At 41.7% G+C, this 19,815-nt stretch overlaps 1 protein-coding gene across 2 annotated transcripts in view; it reads left to right on the top strand.

Moving 5' to 3' along the window:
* The window catches only part of sdk2b (sidekick cell adhesion molecule 2b), a 241,703-nt gene extending 225,692 nt beyond the window's left edge, over window positions 1-16,011 (top strand). Inside the window, exons 40-44 of one of the 2 annotated variants that reach the window (XM_035672191.1) lie at window positions 73-237; window positions 372-512; window positions 1,818-1,956; window positions 8,086-8,215; window positions 13,830-16,011. In XM_035672191.1, the coding sequence (XP_035528084.1) occupies window positions 73-237; window positions 372-512; window positions 1,818-1,956; window positions 8,086-8,215; window positions 13,830-14,252 (998 nt within the window). In that variant the 3' untranslated portion in view covers window positions 14,253-16,011. Of the gene's footprint in view, window positions 1-72; window positions 238-371; window positions 513-1,796; window positions 1,957-8,085; window positions 8,216-13,829 lie in introns of both variants that reach the window. The other variant, XM_035672198.1, reaches the window with a different exon arrangement.
* Window positions 16,012-19,815: the final 3,804 nt, after the last annotated feature.

Raw genomic sequence — 19,815 nt, 5'->3', positions numbered from 1 at the left:
TATTCACATTGTTCAAATGTTTTACAAGAGTCTCTTCTAACCCGTACTCTTACAACTTAAACTTCATTACAGATGAGGGATTGTGGGATATCCTAATCAAGGACATACCCAAGGAAGTGACATCGCACACATTCAACATGGATATCTTGAAGCAAGGGGTCAGTTACGACTTCAGGGTAATTGGAGTGAACGACTACGGCTATGGCTCCCCAAGTCTACCTTCTCCTTCCATATCTGGTGAGCTTTCATGTATTTGTTGTTAGGAATTTGAATTACATTTATTTTCAGACTAAATTCAATTTTCTAAGGTTATTCAAACATCACAGAAATATGTCCAGTTGTTGAATTCCTATTTTCTGTCTTTTGTTCAGCCCAAAAAGTGGCGCCTTTCTACGAGGAGTGGTGGTTCCTGGTTGTGGTGGCTTTGGTGGGGCTCATCTTCATCCTGCTGCTGGTTTTCATCCTCATTATCAGAGGACAGAGCAAGAAGTATGCCAAGAAGTCTGAATCAGGTGAGTGCACACAATTACACAATTAAATGGAGCATTTAGCTATTATAGAATCCTCGCTTCTAACCCAGGGGCATTGAGGACCAAGAATCTGATGACTTGACTTTTTCTTAAAAAAGAGTAACGCTATAAGTGGATTTAATGATTTGCAGTTTTCAAATGCTGAACTATTTGTGAGAGTGTGGTATATTCTAAGTTTGAATGAGTTGAATAATTGACTGAGTTGCAGGGGAACAAAAAGGCAGAGAAGTAGGGAAGCAGGAGTAGGGGGCATACTTGCCCATTCAGTGCAGCCCTGACATCAGCGGGTATTTCCCTCAGCTCAGCACTTCTGCCATGGCTGTTTAGCTGCCAGGCAGGGGAGGGGAGGGGGGTCCCTGCGGGTCACTGCCCATCTTTCTGACTGACGGAGGAAAAACAAGAGGTTCCTTCTCACTCCAACACAAAGACGCTCTCAAAGCCCCCTCTAGGAATCTGGCCTAGGCCACTGGACCTACCCAGAGGTTTTTCTTTTTCTGTGTGTTTGCGTAACCACCAATTGACCTAAAGTAGCCCTGGAGCCACAGCGGAGGTCCTGGCCTTTCTGTGGTCCCTCATAAGTCTTAGGATGACTTCAAGTGTTTTTAACCTGTAACATGGCAAGCAACAGCCCCTCCGAACATAATGTACTGTTGAGCAGCATGGCAAGTCCGTCACTCAAAGTTTTGTAGTGTTAGCTGTTTGATTAATCATTCGGAGTCGTTGCAAAATAGTTGAGTTATTGCCTATTCATGTGTGATTTACAGACAGTGTTTACACAAAGGGGCACCCTCATTTATCATATCCTGAGGTATTTTGTATATGTGGCGGTATGAGTTCGCATATACATGTGTCATGTGTTTGTGAAGTTACATTCTATATGAAATGTCCTTACATAACATTTCTCCATTCTGTGTTTAATATACGGTATAACATGTAAAATCACATTGTTAGCTTAGCTAACAAAGATTGCTAGCCTTGCTATGTCTGAAGGTGACAAATTCCACTTACCTGCACATCTAAAGCACACCCCAGGCTAGTCCCAAGACATAACAACATCTCTACCATTCACTCATTTATTATTTTTTCTTCAAAGGGTTCGTCCATTGAACAACATTATTATTTAATATAATTTGTCTATTTTTCCTCCTTTAATACCTAATTCTGTTCACTCACTCATTCACTCACTGATCAAGTAATTGATCCATCCAGCTCCATCCGTCCTCCCAAACACTAACCTGGCTGTCCATATGGCCTGTGGTCACACAGTGTCTCTGTACGTGTGTCCAGGTAACAACTCCAACTGTAACGCGCTTACCCATGGAGACATGGTCAGCCTGGATGAAGGACGTTTTCCCGCTCTGGAACTCAACAACCGACGGCTGTCTGTGAAAAACTCTTTCTGCCGAAAGAACGGCATCTACACCAGGTCAGTGATCCATGCACAGGACCAGGAAAGTGCAGATGCTTTTTAAACTAGAAGCTTAATTCAAAGTCAAAATTAAGTAGCCAGATGGTAAAATAATTGGGTTATCCATGGAAACTTAACCTCATACCTGCAAAAACTTTCAGCTCTGTGGAAAGAAACCACTCACCTCCTGACAACTTGGACTTAAATCCACCCTTCCTGCTATTTAAAAGCAGCATATAAACTGAGTCACTACGGATTCTCTTTTAATGAGCTTCTGTATTTCAGTGAATCCCAGCTGTAAGACGTGGCGCATACTAAGACCATGACCTTGGTTAAAGCCAATCACTCTGACTGACGCCTGTGCTAAGAATTCTGTAGGGAGTTAGAAGTCCAATTTTGGAACTGACTGTATACTACTGCATTTGATTATTAGTCCCTGTTTAGGTAAGAGGTGGATTTAGAGTCAGCTGCAGTCATGTTGCTGAGGATAGCTGACAGGTTTGTTGCGGTTTGTCAGCAGAGACTGTATTTCATATGGATATCAGGGCATTTTGTAGTGATACTGACTGGGCCATGTGATTTGGAGGAGACAGGTGCACTCCAAAAAGGAATTAACCTCCTCTATGTGCATGAGTCCGCTTGTCCATATAATGAAAAGTACACTGTTTTATGTATGAGAATGTATGAGAAATTTGGTTGGGTTTGTGCATTTGTATGTGTGCATGGGAGTGTGGCCTTGAGAACAGATCAAAGCGGGACCAGGTCTTTGAGGAGCTTCCAGGCAGCTTCCTATTATGTCTCCGGCTTGAAGGGGGAGGCTGGGAGTGGAAGAATGCACAGATGTACTTTCAGAATCAGCAGTCTTTGAACTCAGCCCATAGTGGAGGAGCCCAAATCCCAACACCTGAGCCTCCGATTATAGATTAATGCCACATCTTGATCCCCGGACTCGGAATACCAAAGACAAGATGAAGTCCTTTGCCTGATACCAGGATCAGAGATCAGACACATTCTTAATCCCACTGTACTCACTCTAATTCAGTGCTGTGTTAGACAGCAAATGCCATTTACAGTTGATTTTAGACAGAGATTTTCTCTGTGTGCAGATCATTTGTCCAGAGTTTAACAGAAGGGCCAATATGAATGACAGTAAATTCAATCACAGTCACAGGGAAGTCAATTCCGTTCACTTATGGTGACTGACAACCTAATCTGTCACTACTTAAATTGTCAATATATCTTTTTAGCACTAGAAGGAGGTTAAAATGAATACTAAGAATAGTAAAACAGCAACACTTGCATACACTTGAATTATCTTTCCACAGCACTTTGCTGATTCTGGTTAAAAAAAATAAACAATTTATCCATTATGTGGGTGCGTGATTTATGCAAGCATTAATCCACTCTGACAGCACATAAACTCTGACTGGAACTCACACACTAGTGTCCAAATGTGCTGGGGCTGAGGTTCAATATCCAGAAGATCCATGTTTCGCTGCTGTTGATGATAAAGAGGGAAGGATTAACAGCATCATTCCTGCACGGCTTTGTATCAGCCTCTTTCTGTAGTTTGAAATCTACTTTGACACACTGGTTTGAGGTTTGAGGAGGTCCTGGTGAAGTAATTCAGTCTAGATTAACATGGTTTTAAACACTCTTGAGTGACAAAGCTCTTGAACACTTCAGACATGTTAATGAGTCCCAACAGGCAATTGTAGCGCGAGGAGAGCCCTGATAATGAGCAAAGACCGGGGGCAGATTTGATTTCACCCCCCCCCCGGTTCTCATTTCTTACCCGACGTACTGCTGACTGAATTTTGCTGCGAGACGATTAAGTGGACCCTTCTCTATCCGAGTGAGAGAGAGCTGATAAATAATTTACGCCTCACTCAACAGTGTATGAGAGTCAAGGAGAAGAGGTGAAAGTGGGCCGAGCTTCCTCAGTGTTTTTAAACAGGCAGTTTATCATAATGTCGCAGTGGGATCTCAATAGCATTTCTTCACATCGGCTCCAGCTCTTTGTCCGGCTGTGGCATAAGGGGGCTCGCTGCAAGGACTGAGGAATGCAAGTTAGCAAAGGTTACGGTGGAGAGCCCTTTTGGGAATAAGTGCAGATAGAAATTCAGTGATTAAGACTTTGTTGTAATGTTTTCGGAGTTGGACTAACATCTTAGATTAGAACTTTTAGAAAGGGGATAGTTAGTTAGTGTTGTTTCTCATCCTTTCGGAAATTCCCTTTGTGTCTGTGGCAACTGTCGGACAAATACAACCACAATCAAAAACATTCCAGTTAAAGACATTTAACAGCAGAGTCCTCCACAACAATCGCCAACAATCAGGAGTACAAGTACAACCAAATGCAAGTGACACACCCCTCATATCACAAGGATTTGGTTATAAGAGCTATAATGGAAGGTATGAAGGTATGTACACTTACCTCCGTCCTGATGGTAACCACTCATATTCACCATAGAGTGGGTGTGATAAGTACTGTGTTGTTGTTGAACTGCAGTCTTAATAGACATGGATTATGGAAGGTTGCTTGAAAATGCTAGCCAGAGCTGAATCAAAAACAGCTCACAAATGCTGTTGATGATTTGTTTTCATCTTGCTACAAAGAGGATGTGGCAGCCGTTAGATTAGACAATCACTTCAAAGTATTCCAAAATGTGTCTTATTAGTCAATTAATGAATTACTCAAGAACTATTCAAAAAAGTCAAACTTGAATGTGCTTTATTGTCATTTACTTCATTAATTGTGTCATTACTGCAATTATAACCCCCAATTCATCATGTTTTAACAGCTGTATAAAATGATAATTCTAATCATGAAGAGAAAAAATAGCTCAGGAAAGGAATTTATCAGTGATTTTCTTCATGCTCTTAATTTGCTACATTCATTCTTTCCATTTGTCATTGGGCTTTTTTTCTTCAGTTCTTGTAATTGTTTAAAAAAAATAAAAGCTGTTTTCAGTACGCAAAGTTCATCCATTTTAACAATTATTTCATTACACCTAATAAGTCCAATTCTGGAACCACAGAAATGGTCATTATACATAATTGTTGCCCTTTGACACCAATTAAAAATATGTTTGTGAATTTTGAATAGGTTTCTCCACATTCCCTCCAACACTTATTTAGTATATTCGTGGTTTTCTTCTTTTCAGGTCATAGCATTAATACATTTAATTTTATACTTGTAATTTGATTATGTTCAGGTTTTGCACTGTTAATAAGACACAACAGGCAATTTGGTGTCACCTTGAGCTCTGATTAATCTTTCTGTAGAATCTGTTAAGTAAAAATAGATTCAATAACAAATAATTATTCAATGCAGCTCTTATGTGTTTGGTATTATGTTGTTTATTGTAATGCATTAACACTGAGCTACTCCAGGAGACTAAAAGATCTAATATGTTTAAAATGAGAGTTTCATTCTTAGTTGTGAAAACTGCAACAGCCTTCCGTTCTTTATCAGAAAGAAATGTCCATTGCAAGTTGTCAGCAAAGTCATATAATACATCTGCATAATGTCTGCAGAGACACTTGAGCTCTGCTGACAACCTCAAACATGCACAGACATTTCACACAAATTAAAACGGTAGTACTTAAATACTTATAAATAGCTCGCTATTATACACGTTTCACTCCTCCACTCAAGTTAAATGAATTAATCTAGTTTAATATAACTCATCGAGCATAATTGAATTATAGCTTGTTATGTGATTTTCCCTGTGGAGTTTTCCATTTTGTCCACACCACACTCAAAACACTACCCCTTGTGAAAACTGCTGGAATTTACCCACAGCATTTTTGAAATGCTTTCAAAATATATTTATTTGGAAAAATGCAAATGTGGTTTCAGCGTGTAAAGCATCTGTGTGTGTGTGTGTGCTGCAGCAGATCCACTGGCAGCGACTGGCGGCCGACACTATGGTCTGGAAAGTCAACAGGAGTCAGTATGTCCCAGTAGTCTCAGCCAAACCAGCACCAATCAGCAGAAACAGATGGGTGTTTGTTTAGCAGGACCGGGGACAGTGGAAAGTACGGAGGAGCTTAGGCACCAAGAGCTTTTTTTCCTCTCATATTTACTTAAAGAACCCCCGACTGGAGCGCACCATTTTAGGAGATGTTTTTTTCATTTCATCTTTCTCTGCCCTCATTTTTCCTCATTCCTTCTTTCTTTAAGCTTTTAGGTTCACTCAACACCTCTCCCCAGCCCTATTCTCCCTTCACACTCCGCTGAAGAATCCCCCCTTTGCTCACTCCCATCACTTACACTCTTGAAACTTGACTCTGACTGACATGTTTGATCGGCGCAGTATGCCATTGACAGTTTAATCTGCGCCATCATTCATGTAGGCTCTGATAACATTTGCCAGAGCAAAGCCTGAGGCTGCCATTTATTTGATGACCCCGATGAGCGCCGCAAGAGTTCAGTTTATAATTTAGTCACAAGGGCCCAGTGGTTTGACATTCCACAGCCCACAGTGAGGACTGAATCAGGGGGGATTATTCATTCCAGGAGAGACTGGCTGTAGGCAGCTATCTCATGAGTGTCCCATGATTCTCATCAAGCTGCACTCCTACACACACAGACAGTGATGCATGTGAACTTGGAAGGAAGCGCTTACTGTAGTGTCTCAGACATTATTGAGAATGAAGGAGGCCTATTATAGAGTCAATGAATAGCTAAAGTTGCTTATGTATGAGAAACTTATTTAATGTGAAGGGGGGGGCTGTTTTTTAGGGGTGTACAGCTTCAGTTACTGGTGTTACAATGAAATACAGTCTAGGATGTCCAGTTTGAGTAATGGATCTGTGAATCTGAAGGCCTTTCACATGCCAACACGCAGCCGTTTGTAATCTTAAGAGACAGGATTCTACAACTATGAAAAGTTGTTACAGCTGCAACCATTTTATCTTTGACTGCAACAATCGTGAGGTGAACCGTAGAAACACAGCCACATTCACGTTAAAAAGTAATCTACCAGTATTGTATTGGCCAAAAGTTGTGCCAGGTTCAACTTTGTTGCCAGGTGATCCTGCGTTTTCTTGCCCTAGCCCCCCTACACTGGCACCCACACTGTGCTGCCAGACTGGTTTCATTCAAATAAATGAGGGGGCCTTCACAGAGCGAAAGTAAAAGTTTGGCTTCATTTAATAGCTGACAGTAGAGACAGAAAGAAAACATAGAAGACGATCATAGGGGGACTAACAACAAAGCATCCCAGCTGGAATCAAACTGAGGATGTTGTGTTCTAGACCACTGGGCCACAGGGATGCTCCACAAGCAGTTTAGGCAGAATATCTAAACCACTTTATTTAGAGCAGAGTAAAGCTGTCCCACTGGGGCTGTTTGGCTTGCAAACAGCAGTCAATAGTAATAAATATTTATTACAAGAAACAAATAAATAAAAATGGCAATCCATAGGCTATATACATGCATACACAAATACATACAAGTACACAGGTTAGCACCACCATCACTGTCACTGTCTCTTGTCACCAAAAGCATCAGGGAGAGCAGTGTAACACATCTACAGCTAGTCGCAGGCCAAAAGAAAATTTGCTTAAAAAGCCAATAGCTGATGGAATAAAACACCTCATGTATCTGTTTGTGCCGACTCTAGGGAGGTAAAACCTCCGCCTTAATGGAGGCAAATTAAACTCACTGTGTGCTGTGAGGGTACTGGGACTCCGATACGATGACCCGAGCTTTCTCTGTGGCTCTGACTAATTTGGAGGTATTAACATCGGGGTCAGCAACTGCACAGGAAAACTCAGTCAGTCTGCAAACTGTGATGGATTTTACATCGGACAGTTTGATAATAATGTTACAGTTTAGCTTTGTTTTCTCTGCCAAGTAATTTTGGCTGACCTGGGGATTTGTTTTAAATCTGTCTGATTGTCTGACAGGTCGATTTCCGCCTCATCTGACTTTTTTTGTGATATCAGCGCGTTCCCAGATCCCAGCAATTACGTTGATGAGCAAGAATTACAAAAAGAAGACCCATGTTGTAATAAACTGGAATTATCCTTTACATTTCAAACTGGTTATCATGAAATGCCAAAACAATATGAGCCTCAATGATAGGACAACCAACTGGATTATTCTAAATGTTTCTGTTTTTATCCTTTGTCCAGGTCCCCTCCTAGGCCCAGTCCTGGCAGTCTTCACTATTCAGACGAGGATGTCAGCACAAAGTACAATGACCTGATCCCTGCAGAGAGTAGCAGTCTGACTGAGAAACCCTCTGAAATCTCAGACTCACAGGTGCAGTAGCAGCTCTTGTTTTCTTATACTACCTTTTATGTTCTCTGTATGTAAACTGTTTTCTATCTGTCTGCATAAAGTGTGTTATATGTTTGTACCCGTCTACGTGTGCACACTGTCATCTCCTTGAATTCCTCAAGAATTCAGTCTTGCATTGTCGGCTGTACAGTGTGTTTCGTGTCAGTTCATACTGTCCACATGGTGTCCTTTCTCTGTTGTTCACCTGAATGCGTTCAGCCTGCAGAGGTCATATGATATAGCTACTGTAATGCAAAGGGAGAGATGAGAGATTAATGACTCTGCTCACTGGCGGCAAAGCAGTTTTGAGACCAGGCAGTGACCTGTGGAGAATGTCACTCTGCAAACATCCACCTGAGATCCAGGCCACTGCACTCAGCCACAGCACTTGTTATGTAAGACGGCAAAGGCAGATGCTCTCTGCAAAATGTATTTTAGCGCTGGTTACGTATTGGAAGTTGCCGCTCCAGCAATGGCGGCCTATGAAACTTTCCTACTGCATTTTCAGCCAGTCAAGTCAAGTAAAAATAATCTCTGAGGAAAACTAGAATACTGTATTGGCTTTTCCCCCGGCTCTTCTTCTGTGGTTAGCGTCTAGCCCCATTAGCGTTGTAAGCAGTCTAAAATCACAGTTTTGAATCTCTTTAGAAAAGTCCTCTAAGCAGACACTGTCAGGATTGATAGATGACAACTATTGTTAGGATGTCTGACTTGTGGTGTTTGCTATGTGCTGAGCCAAACTGCTTTTGCCCTGTGAGTGAGTCTAATCGATAAATTGTGAGTTTTTCTCCGTCTCTCTCTCTTTCCATTGATCAGTCTGCGTGCCTCTCCCCCTCATGTTTCTGATTTCCTGACTTTTGTTCTTTTTTTTCTCTTTCCCAATGCATATATGTTTTTCTGTTTTTGTTTATGTCCCTTCCCTCTCTGGCTCTCTATGGTTCGGGTGAACCATCTTGCGGTTTGCAGTCTGGTTTTGATCCTAGTCAGATGAAAGCACCAGGGGGGGAAGCGGCCCTGAATTCCCTTGCTTTCAGGCTTCCTTTGGTGCTTTCTTTCATCTAGGAATTCTTTACTCTGGGCATTTCCCAAATTATCTTGGAACATCTCTCAGTTAGACACGTATGTCCCTAGTGTGAATTCCGCAGCCAGAAATCTCTCCCCACCTGGCCTTATCGGGACCTAAGTTCTATTTCCAGATCAAATGAAAATCTCCCTACAATGAATCGCTATGGACAGGACCTTTCACAACACGATAACATCCCCTCAAATGAATCATTTCGTCATTTCATCACCCGTCTGACATATCTACCGTTCGCACTTGTGTATTGTCAAACATGGCCCTAATGCAGTAACTGCCCTCCTCAGCCTGAGATGACGACGCCTGCCTGCTGCCACACTGCACATTCAAAGGGCTGATGTTGGCTTTGATGGGCTAAAACACACAGAGCCCTGCCTGTTACCCTAGGGCTCCTCTGCCATGCCCCTGACAGGCAACCATATCAGCACCCAATGGTGCTTCGGAGAAATCCAGGAATGCTCTTTGAAGTTTTATTGAGCGGATAACTCAGAGCTATCAGTATGACATTGTGCTGTCTGTCCTCTTTAATCCCCGGGGCCCCCACCAGCAGGTATAAGTTGACTATTGTACTCCTTCTCAAGAGGGGATTTGGAGGAAGCTAACATTGACTTGGTAAGGCAACAAGGCCACCATTACACTTTTACTCCCCTGCAGGTAGAGCCCTATTGACTTTTTTTTTCCTTTAGAGTATAGGCTTTCTCATTTTCCAAGGTTGTCTCTGTGGCACTGTCTTTATGTGTCATTTACAGCCGAAACCAGGCGAAGACAGATGATCTCATCTCTGAGTCAGAGATGGATTGCAGATTATGCTCTCTCTGCAGAACGGCATTCCATGGGAGAGAAATGAAAATGTCTACTTTCTCTTACATGCATTCTCTCTTTCTTTCATTTCTGTGTTTATCTCGTTCTTTCTCCCACCCTCCAATTCTCTGTCTCTCTGGTCACTAAAGCTTTTTTGGCTTTGGCTCAAGTGAAAATATTCTCTCTAATGTCAGATCGTCTCTAGTGACAACACACCACTTTGTTTTGACTGGCCCTGTCTGAAGTATGATGCCATAACCCAGAATAAAGGAAAATTCGACCTCAAATAAATTCTATTTTATTTTTAATAATTCAATGGTGTCTGTACTACATGACAGAGGATAGCGGAGAGAGACAGAAATGGTGAAAGGAGGAATCGTGAGATGAAAACTGGCCTCATACAGTCCCCTGAAGTACAGACGGGTGACACATTAAAGAAAAAAATAATAAATTGGGAAACACAGTGAAAGCACATGCTTCCATTATTCTCATTAAATTAATCCAGTCTGGGACAGCACTAATTCCCCCCAAAATCTCAAATCCTTTGATTATAGTTGTTCTAATAAAGTAACATACATTATAGTAGAGGGAGGGGATTGGAGCTATATAACCTATATCCCGGCCTTGATGCTGACAAAGTAGAATTTAACTTTGATGAAGCAGCCAAAAACATATCTTCCAACGTTTTTCGTTCACTCTGATCTTTTTTTTCTACACAGAAGATTGCTATAAACACACACAAATGCATGTACTGTGAAGGTCTGACTTATTAATCCCCCTCTAGCCCCATATATACTGTTATTGTCTATGTCTCTGGGGACCCCTGCTGTGTTCACTTCATCAATGAGAGTGACATAGACAGCCCCCCCATCCCCCGTTTTCACCCCCTCCTCTTTGCAATAATCCATAACTAGAGGACAAAAGACTGACCCACTCTGTGGTATTGGGGTATGCATCAATTTGCAGGGGGGATGGGGGCCCATGCTTGTCAGGAAATTGTTGTTTCTGTCTCATGCCATTATAAAAACCAAGAATAAAAGGTTTATTTACAAAGCATTTTTTAACATTTGGTTAATCATAAGGTGCTTTGAAATGTAGATAAAAACAAGAATTAGTTGCGGCATTATAGCATATGCCATTTGCAGTTCAACTCTCTCTGTAAACCGAAACGCAGGGCAACTTTGTAATGCCGATGATAAAATAAACTGCTGTCAAGATGTCTCACCAGTTAATTGGGAAGGTTTCTGCCCAATTTAACACCATAATAATAAAAAATGTTTAATAATTGTCACTGGCAGGCTGGTATGTGTCTGTCTCACACATATCCTTGCATAAAGTGGTGGTGGTTCCCTTGAGGCGGAGGTGCAATGCTGCATTTCATGCCTTAAGTCTGTTTCTTTCACAGCATTCAGCTCTAGTAATTAGCTTGTAATGAGTCAAAGTAAGAAGCTGTTTCACGGACCGTGCTGCCCCAGAGGCAAATTGTCAAGCATCTCCACTGTAGGTTCCTCATTTGGATCCTTGACTTATTTCTGTTAAAGACAAACCATACACACGAGGAGGACAGATTGGAGACTTGTATGTAGGACATGTCAAGAGTCAGGACATCTGTTGCGCACACTCCATGGCCAAGCAGAGGCAGGCAGGAGTAGAACACAATTCACTGTGTCAACACTCGGTCTGCACTCACTCTTTCCCACTACCACACACACACACACACACACAACTGGAGTGGTGTTTCATCTCTCAGTGCAGTGTTAATTCTTTTAGGGTGAGGTAATACCACTTGAAGTGGCCCAGTATGTCTTGTTGGTCCACTGTGAATGGATCTTGTTATTGTGTTGTTGTGTTGCTAAACACACTGGCATGACTGGAATGCTTTTCAACACTGGTTGGCCCCAAGTGTTTGCAACTGAGTAACAATATTACAACTGGACAACAAACATCCCCAGCCGTTGATTCATCTCACACCTCTACTCTTATTATTGAGAGGAACAACAATGTAAAAAGCAAGTAAAAAGGAAAGTATGATCATTGTGTTCAACTTCTGAATGTTGAGCCAAATCTTGCTCTGCACAATGTCTGCCTTTGATTCATTTGTGGAAAAATGAGTGTGGGGGGAGGGGATCACTTTCCTTTGTTTAGAACCAAAGAGGATCAAAAAAGCGGTATATATTTACTATAATTCAACACAGGCATTGTCTGTTTGGACATTTATAAACTCTGCTGAAAACTACAGAAGAAAAGCCTTTATATAGGGGTTTGGCATAGAAGACATGGACCTTGTTGAGACTATGAGAAATCTGAGCCTGCTGCCATATGCATCACATATGTGCTGTGCAATATCCAGCATGAGAGTTGTGCTCTGGAGTGTAACCTTCGAGTGCGTGCCAACTGCCATGTTCCTGTATAAAAAGATGGAACATGATAATATGAGATGTAAGATCGAGCAAATAACCTTGAGACAGTCACAATAATCAGCATCAGGAGTCTCTTCTGTGTACTCCTATGAAAAGAATAGGCCTTCCTTGCTTTAGTTTTCTAAGGCACCTAATACTCTAAGGGAAATTAGCCTGGGACAATTCTGGCAAAGTCGACTGAGCATTAGTTCATTGCGGCCAGGTGATTAATCACAGGTTGGCTGGCCAATTGGCATCTTGCTTTCGTGACAATTAGCTGACCACAAGCAGTCCCCAACGAGCGTTCAGTGATCACATCGTTTTTCGTTTGACACGTGGAATGTTACTTGACATGAATACAATAGCATTTCTAGCCCAGCCTGCAGCAAGTCGAAGGGCCAGTGACGAGAATGTGCTGAGGATTATCATAATTTCTTTACAAATGACTTGATTGGAATTCAAACTGACCCAAAGACAGAAAAAAAAGAACTTCCTTCCCAATTAACTCCTAAAATCACACTTTCTGTGTTTGAGAATGCACTGCACGACCTATGTTGCTTTTTAATTTTTTTAGATAATCACACCATTCACACAGAATGGCACAAAGGATCTATATATGTATAACATATCTATGATATCATCATCATGACTGGGCCATTTTAATCATTCTGTTATGGTGATGCACTGTAAAACCCATTGTTTTGTTCACCCATAGGAGGCGCTGGTGTTTTCATATGGGACAGGTGGCCTACATACACTTCCACTGCATTTGGTGAGGTTCCTGTGGCTGCCTGCTTTGAATGTTTGTAGCCTGATAGGTGACTGGTTCCTATTGCTAGTCCCCATCCAATCTTTTCCCTCAGATTCCCATTATAGGTTTTATGTGCTACACAACACCAAACCTCGTCTTGCAGGCGTGGTGTGGATACAAAGATTATAGATCCTGAACATATAGTTTGATCCAGTGACTGATTGGTTTAAGTCCTGAAGATAATTTGACCTTTGCCATCTTGTGTTGATGGTCCGTTTACAATGCACGCTTCAGTAACAAGTCATCCTTCCGTAATCATGCTTTGACCATTTTTGGTGTCCATGTGTTCTTGTGCTGTGTTGTAAATGTAAGTGTGTGTGCATGTGTGTGTTGTTTAGACGGGGTTGATTGTGACTTGATGACTTTGCTCAGAATAATTCAATAACTTCATGTTCATTTACATTTATAGCCTCAGCATCTCTAACTGCTCCACATGGAAACACTGCAGAGTCACCCCATGCTAACTCCATGAATAAATGTATCTTCTTTATTTCCTTTCTTTCACAGGGTAGCGACAGTGAGTACGAGGTGGACCCGAACCGACAGAAGACCCACTCCTTTGTCAACCACTACATAAGCGACCCCACTTACTACAACTCTTGGCGGCGCCAACAGAAAGGCATATCTCGGGCACAGGCCTACAGCTACACTGAATCCGAGTCGGGCGACCCAGATCACTGCGCCCCGCCACCGCTGCCTCCTCTACCTCCACTGCCGCCCCAGCTCAGTTCACCCAGCCCCCAGCCTCAGCAAGCCCAGGGCCAGCCCCAGGGCCAAGGCAGCCTGTTCAGGCCCAAAGGTAGCCGGACTCCCACCCCCTCTCAGCAGGGCTCCAACCCCCCCAGCCAGCACAGCACCCTCTACAGGCCCCCAAGCAGCCTAGCCCCTGGCTCGCGGGCCCCCATCGCTGGCTTCTCCTCCTTTGTGTGAAGAATGCTGAAAAGGACATAAAAGGTTCTGGAAACATCTACCCAACTTGTGTTGAAGGAGAAGATAGCAAAGCGCAGTCAGCTCAATCAAGTCTTTTACACATTTCTTTCTTTTCATTACCTTTTTTATGTGTTGTCTTTAGTCAGGCTGGATACATGCGGAACAAAACTATGAGAATTTTTGGAGCTCTTTTTTATTGTTTAATGTGTGTAAGTGTGACAGTGTAGATTTCTCTCATCAGTTGCGAAAATTCTCTCTGCAACATCTTCTCACTTTTATTTTGCTATTTGGCCTATTTGCATGACTTAATTTGTTCCTTTTTTTGTTACTTTTCTTTGAACACATTTAAATGCTTATTGCTTTGATTCTGTACAGGTCACAAGAATCTTTAAAAACACACACACACACATATAAATATATACATATATATATACGTATATATATAGTAGATGTACCTAAAAGACAAAATCAAATCAGTGCAGAGTCTGCATTGATAGAGACTGAAATAACAATATGATGGAGCCATATTGTGGAACTAGAAAGAAAAGGGTTTGTTTGGACTGGATGAACTGGATGTAAAAACAAAACAAAGGAAGAAATAATAGACAGCCGTGGATGTGGAATTTATGCCAAATTGAACAAATTTTAATGTGTTGGCTGGGAAAGTTTAAAGTGGACATTGGCGAAACAATCATGCGTTTCCATGGAAACAGCTCTCTGGCCTATAGCACAAAAGTCGGACAAATTTTGGCCATGGCAGGTCAGATGAGAATGACTGTGCTGTGCCTGAAGGATCCTGCAGATATAGGAAATGAATGTGTATATCTGTTAAAGTGAAAGTGTTTCAGTCTTTTTGTGAGTGTGTTACAGTGGATCAAAGATGCCTTGAAAGAGAAACACTTATTTATGATATCTGGCACCAGTTGTTCCTGAACTCCTCACGGTGCCCTTGACTGTGGCATCGCAGTGGCTGGCCTCGCACGACGAGAGCCTTCTTTTAATCCTGACGGATGTGGGCTGTGACTAAATTTGCATACACAACCCATATTTTTTCACCCTTCGATGGCTCACGTATTCACACATCAGTCTCATTCTGCATATGTCTACTGAAAATGCTTTGAAATCTGAGTGTCAAACTGAAGTAGTCTGGGACATTCACGTGTGGGCACAGCTGCTGGTTCTGCTAAAATGGTAAAAGTGTGATTTTGAAACAGAGGTTTTTTTTCCTGTTTCCGCCCCTGCTGGTATAACTCTTCTCAATCACTCAACACTATCACGGGGCAGTGCTGGGCCTGCGCCAAGAGATGATGTCATGGAATTGCCTCACCTGTTTCCCTTTTGTGTAATCAACCACTCTGTACTATTCAGGTGTGACTGAATTGTCCCAAATGCTAATGCGCGTGTGTGTGTGTGTGCATGTGTATGAGTGCGTGTGATTACACTTCTTGTGTGTAAGCTTTACAGATCATTCACTGTCTGTCTGGTTATAAAGAGATTGTCCTGCAGCAACTGTAAACCTGCCTGGAGTAACGCCACAGAGGGCCGGCCACCCAGCCGCCTGCCAGGCGCACTCATAATGCTATAGTGAAGACTCAGTGGTGTGTTCCTAGTTTCCATAGTTCAAAAAAAGGAAAAAAAGTGTCATCTACTTTTACTATTTTTTTCTCTGTGGGGTGATTTCATTGTACGCAACAAAAGCTTATCATGCAGAATCTGAATGAATATATGATCACAGTACATTTCTGAAATAAATTATTTTTGAATGTTAGCGGTTCTGGTGCTCAATTGCAAACTGTGCAGGGGGGCTGGATGGAAGGGGGGAAATGAAAAGTGCAGGGCTAAAGATTATGCTTACAGGTGCTGGTTGGGAAATTAAAATCATGACTATTGTAACATAGTCCAAAGCTACATTCTGACCGACAATAGCTCTCAAAATGTGGTCTCTCCATTAATTTTAGTTTGACTTTAGGAAAAAGGCAGTCATCCGTAAATAAAGTATATTCTGGCTCAACTTTTGCCACAACCCACATGACTTCTGTTCTGAGCTCCAGCAATAGTAGTCAGCGGTCACATACATCAAGCAAAGCCATTTCCACTGTGAACCTTCTCCTCACTACCATCCCTGCTCTATCACAGTGGATGAAACAACATAAACACAACCATCGCACAGCAGTAATCTCATAATTGTTGAGATAGTATATAAATGACTATTATCCTGCCTCAGAGGATTATAATATGACACCAGAGCAGTGATTTGGCATTTGATAAGCCATCAGATTTGCTCAAACTGGACTTCCTGATTCTGTGAGTTCTTCCTCTCATTGACATGTACCAACACAGCAATGCACAGACTTTGCATTCGTTTGGTGAAGGGCTATTTTCAGTGTCAGCGTGGCTTTAATTAGTATTTCCAGGTAAACGGTGAAACGTGTCTAATACCCAGGGTGTATCATGTCACAAAAACCACCTTACTTTTAACGACATGTCATAAACACATCAAAGGAAAACGTTCAAAAACGTGAGAGGACACGATGCCAGCAATGCTCTGTGTATAAATGCTTTCTGTAAGCACATGTGGGATCTGTCGATGCCTAATTAGGTGATGAAATTCCACCTAACCTTGGTGTTTCTCAGAGCAGCAATAAATTGGATCAGTGTAGATGCTGTGAAATCCTGTTATCTGGTTACAAATGTCCCCTCCTGACTTTTTCATCTTCCTCTGCGCACCCTGATAACCACAATTCATTAGCTCATCTGTTCCTTGGTCGACTAAACTCAGCTCGGTTGGCCCATTAAACCCACCAGACTGCACATAAATTGATACTTATATGTATTTAAGCCACAAGCAATGTGTTTGAATTTGAAAAAGTGACTGAACTAACAGACACATCCTTGCATGACAGAGGCACATGTATAGTGTCAGATGGTGTTAGATGCTAATTGGATCACAGTCAACTTGATCCAGGGCTAACCTACTAAACACATAGGCAAGAGAAGAGAGGAGATTAGATGGGATAGGACAGAAGAGGGAATTGGAGCGAGTGCGTCCAGAGCGCTAATCTCTTTTTTGAAAACACATGGGAAATTTGCCTCCGACAAAAGATTCACAGACAGGAGGTATTTCACTTGCTCAAATGTTCATTTCCCTCTGTCACTCTCCCTCAGGAAATGAATGACAGAAAAGAGTGAGCTGGTGGTCCCTGTTAAAAAGGGGAGCCCAAGGTACTAAATAGCCCTGATGAGCTTTGAGAACACACAGTTGGAATATTAAAGGATTCAGACAGAAGGTGTAGTTCAAAGGAGTTTGAAACCCTGAATTTAATTGCCTCATTTGTGAGCTTCACTGAGGGTGGATTGGGGATTTGAAGAGGATATACTGGCAGCTGGAGAAAGGATACTAATTTGAGAAAGAGGATATTCCCAGAGTGCCTTTTATAAATGCCTTTCTAATGTACTGTTTGGTGGCTGCTTAAATTTGTTCCCGACTTAATGTGCATTATGGGAAAGAGCACACAAATGACCATAGCCATTTTGGTAAGTCACTCTCACTCTTATTTCAGCTTGGATGCACGCTTTAGTTTCCACAGTGTGTGGTTCAAGCCAGATCTACTTAGGGATCTGAGACAACTGAAAATTGTGACGTAAATTGCTGAAATTGTTGATGAAGTCATATTTGGTCACAGTTATTTTAATCCTTGTTGGTCTGTCCAGTTGACTGCCTGAAAAGTAGAGTCCCTCGTGTCCCAGTTTATTACTGTAGCCTTTCCTGGCTGTATGCATTATATAACACATAACACAAAGCCACACAAGGAAGCAATAATTGAATAAGGGGCCCACTTCAGGGTAATGCACCATCAAGGTTTTGTGTTCCTGCATACCCTCAGTAAAGTTCTGAAGGACCCAAACAGAGCCTTCCACACACTCTGCACCACTAATTGGTCCATCATGCAATGATATAAGAGCTGACGATATTTACAGGTGGGCGACCGAGGCTCTTGCAGACAGGTGGGCGTCAGTGGTGCAACAAGAGTTAAAGTTCACACCTGAGGACCAGATGACTGTTGTAACCACACAGGCACAAGCTCCTTTCTACATTACCTGAATGTGTTATGCATCAAAGGTTGTAAATTTGCTTTGTGTTTGTGAAATTAAAGGCCATTTTTCTAATGTCATCTGGAAATTGTCAAAAATAATTTGAGCAAAGAGCACCGAGTCTACCCTAATTACCTTCATGGCTATTATGACTTAGTAATATTATAAATCAATATGTCTGGACCTTTAATTATACTAATGGGCTACTTTGCAGTACATTTGCCCTAATGCTATACAAATCATAAGTGGGAAGAGCATTAATTCCTGCAGAATTTTATGGACTCGCGCTCAGACCGCACATTTCTGGTATTTAGTGAGTATTTTGAATAAATATGCCGTAAGCAGAATGTTTTACTACAGAGACTACATGCTCATACTGCGTAAAAATTGGCATTTGTGTGTTGCTACATGCATGAAAAAGAGTGGGATTGTTATTGTTATACCATAATAATGGCTAAATGTTCCTATTATTAAATCTACTTTTATCTAAGGTAGAACACCAATGCTTATACAACATGATTTTTGCAGGTCGACCAATTACTTCAAAAGATGTAATAAAGCAATAACACTGGGTTCAATGTGAAACAGATCTCCACCCCCCAAAGGTAGGGTTTGAGTGAAAAAAGTTCAATGGGTCCTGCTGATTAGATTCAGGTTCAAATAATTTTAAGTTCAATTCACAATGGGGAAAAAGGCAAATGGAATAGTTGGACCTTTTGGGAAACACACTTATTATTCTGCTTTCTTGTCAAGAGTTAAATGAGGAGATTGATACCACTCTTGTGTCTCCAGGGTAAATCTGAAGTAAAGGCCAAAGGCAACAAAATCTAACTGCACCTAAAGCTCACTAATTAATACTTTGTGTGTTTTTAATTAAAGTGTAAAAATGCCAAAGTGTAGTTTTACGGGGTAATGTGCTATTGGTGCGTTCCATTTACTTTGGAAGTCCTAAGTCGGAGCTCGGAATGACATTATACCCCAGTTGATTGCGTCCCAGTATAACAAGTTGGAAAACCAAGCTCTAGCCATGGTTATCCATTAGCCATTGTTAGCATGTCATACACACATTACTGTCCAACTAATGCCCACAGACATTAGTTGGATGGTAATGTGTGTATGACAGATTTAATGACACAAAAGACTTGTTGCTAAAAAAAACAGTAGGCTATAGTTTTCACTTAGTTGATTTGAGGAGCAGCCATCTTGGATTTTGAGGTTAGTGATGTTCTTCCAACTTTCCTAGATGGATATCCGACTTCGGGGGCATTCCAGTTGAAATGTGTTTCCAGTCTTCATGCTAAGCTAATGTAACCATCTCTTGGCTGTAGTTTCATATTTACCCTGCAAGTTTAAGAGTGGCATCAATCAAAAAAGTGAATATTTGAGTTAGCAAAATGTAGGTCTGTCCCTTTAAATTTAAATTTGACTAAATCCTACTGTTGTGTGCTTTTCCCCGAACCGTTTGGAGATC

This window comes from Morone saxatilis, unplaced genomic scaffold (assembly GCF_004916995.1).
Source record: "Morone saxatilis isolate NCDOM2014 unplaced genomic scaffold, NCSU_SB_2.0 Contig1, whole genome shotgun sequence".
Classification (NCBI taxonomy): Eukaryota; Metazoa; Chordata; class Actinopteri; family Moronidae; genus Morone; species Morone saxatilis.
This window is presented reverse-complemented; position numbering and strand designations above follow the sequence as displayed.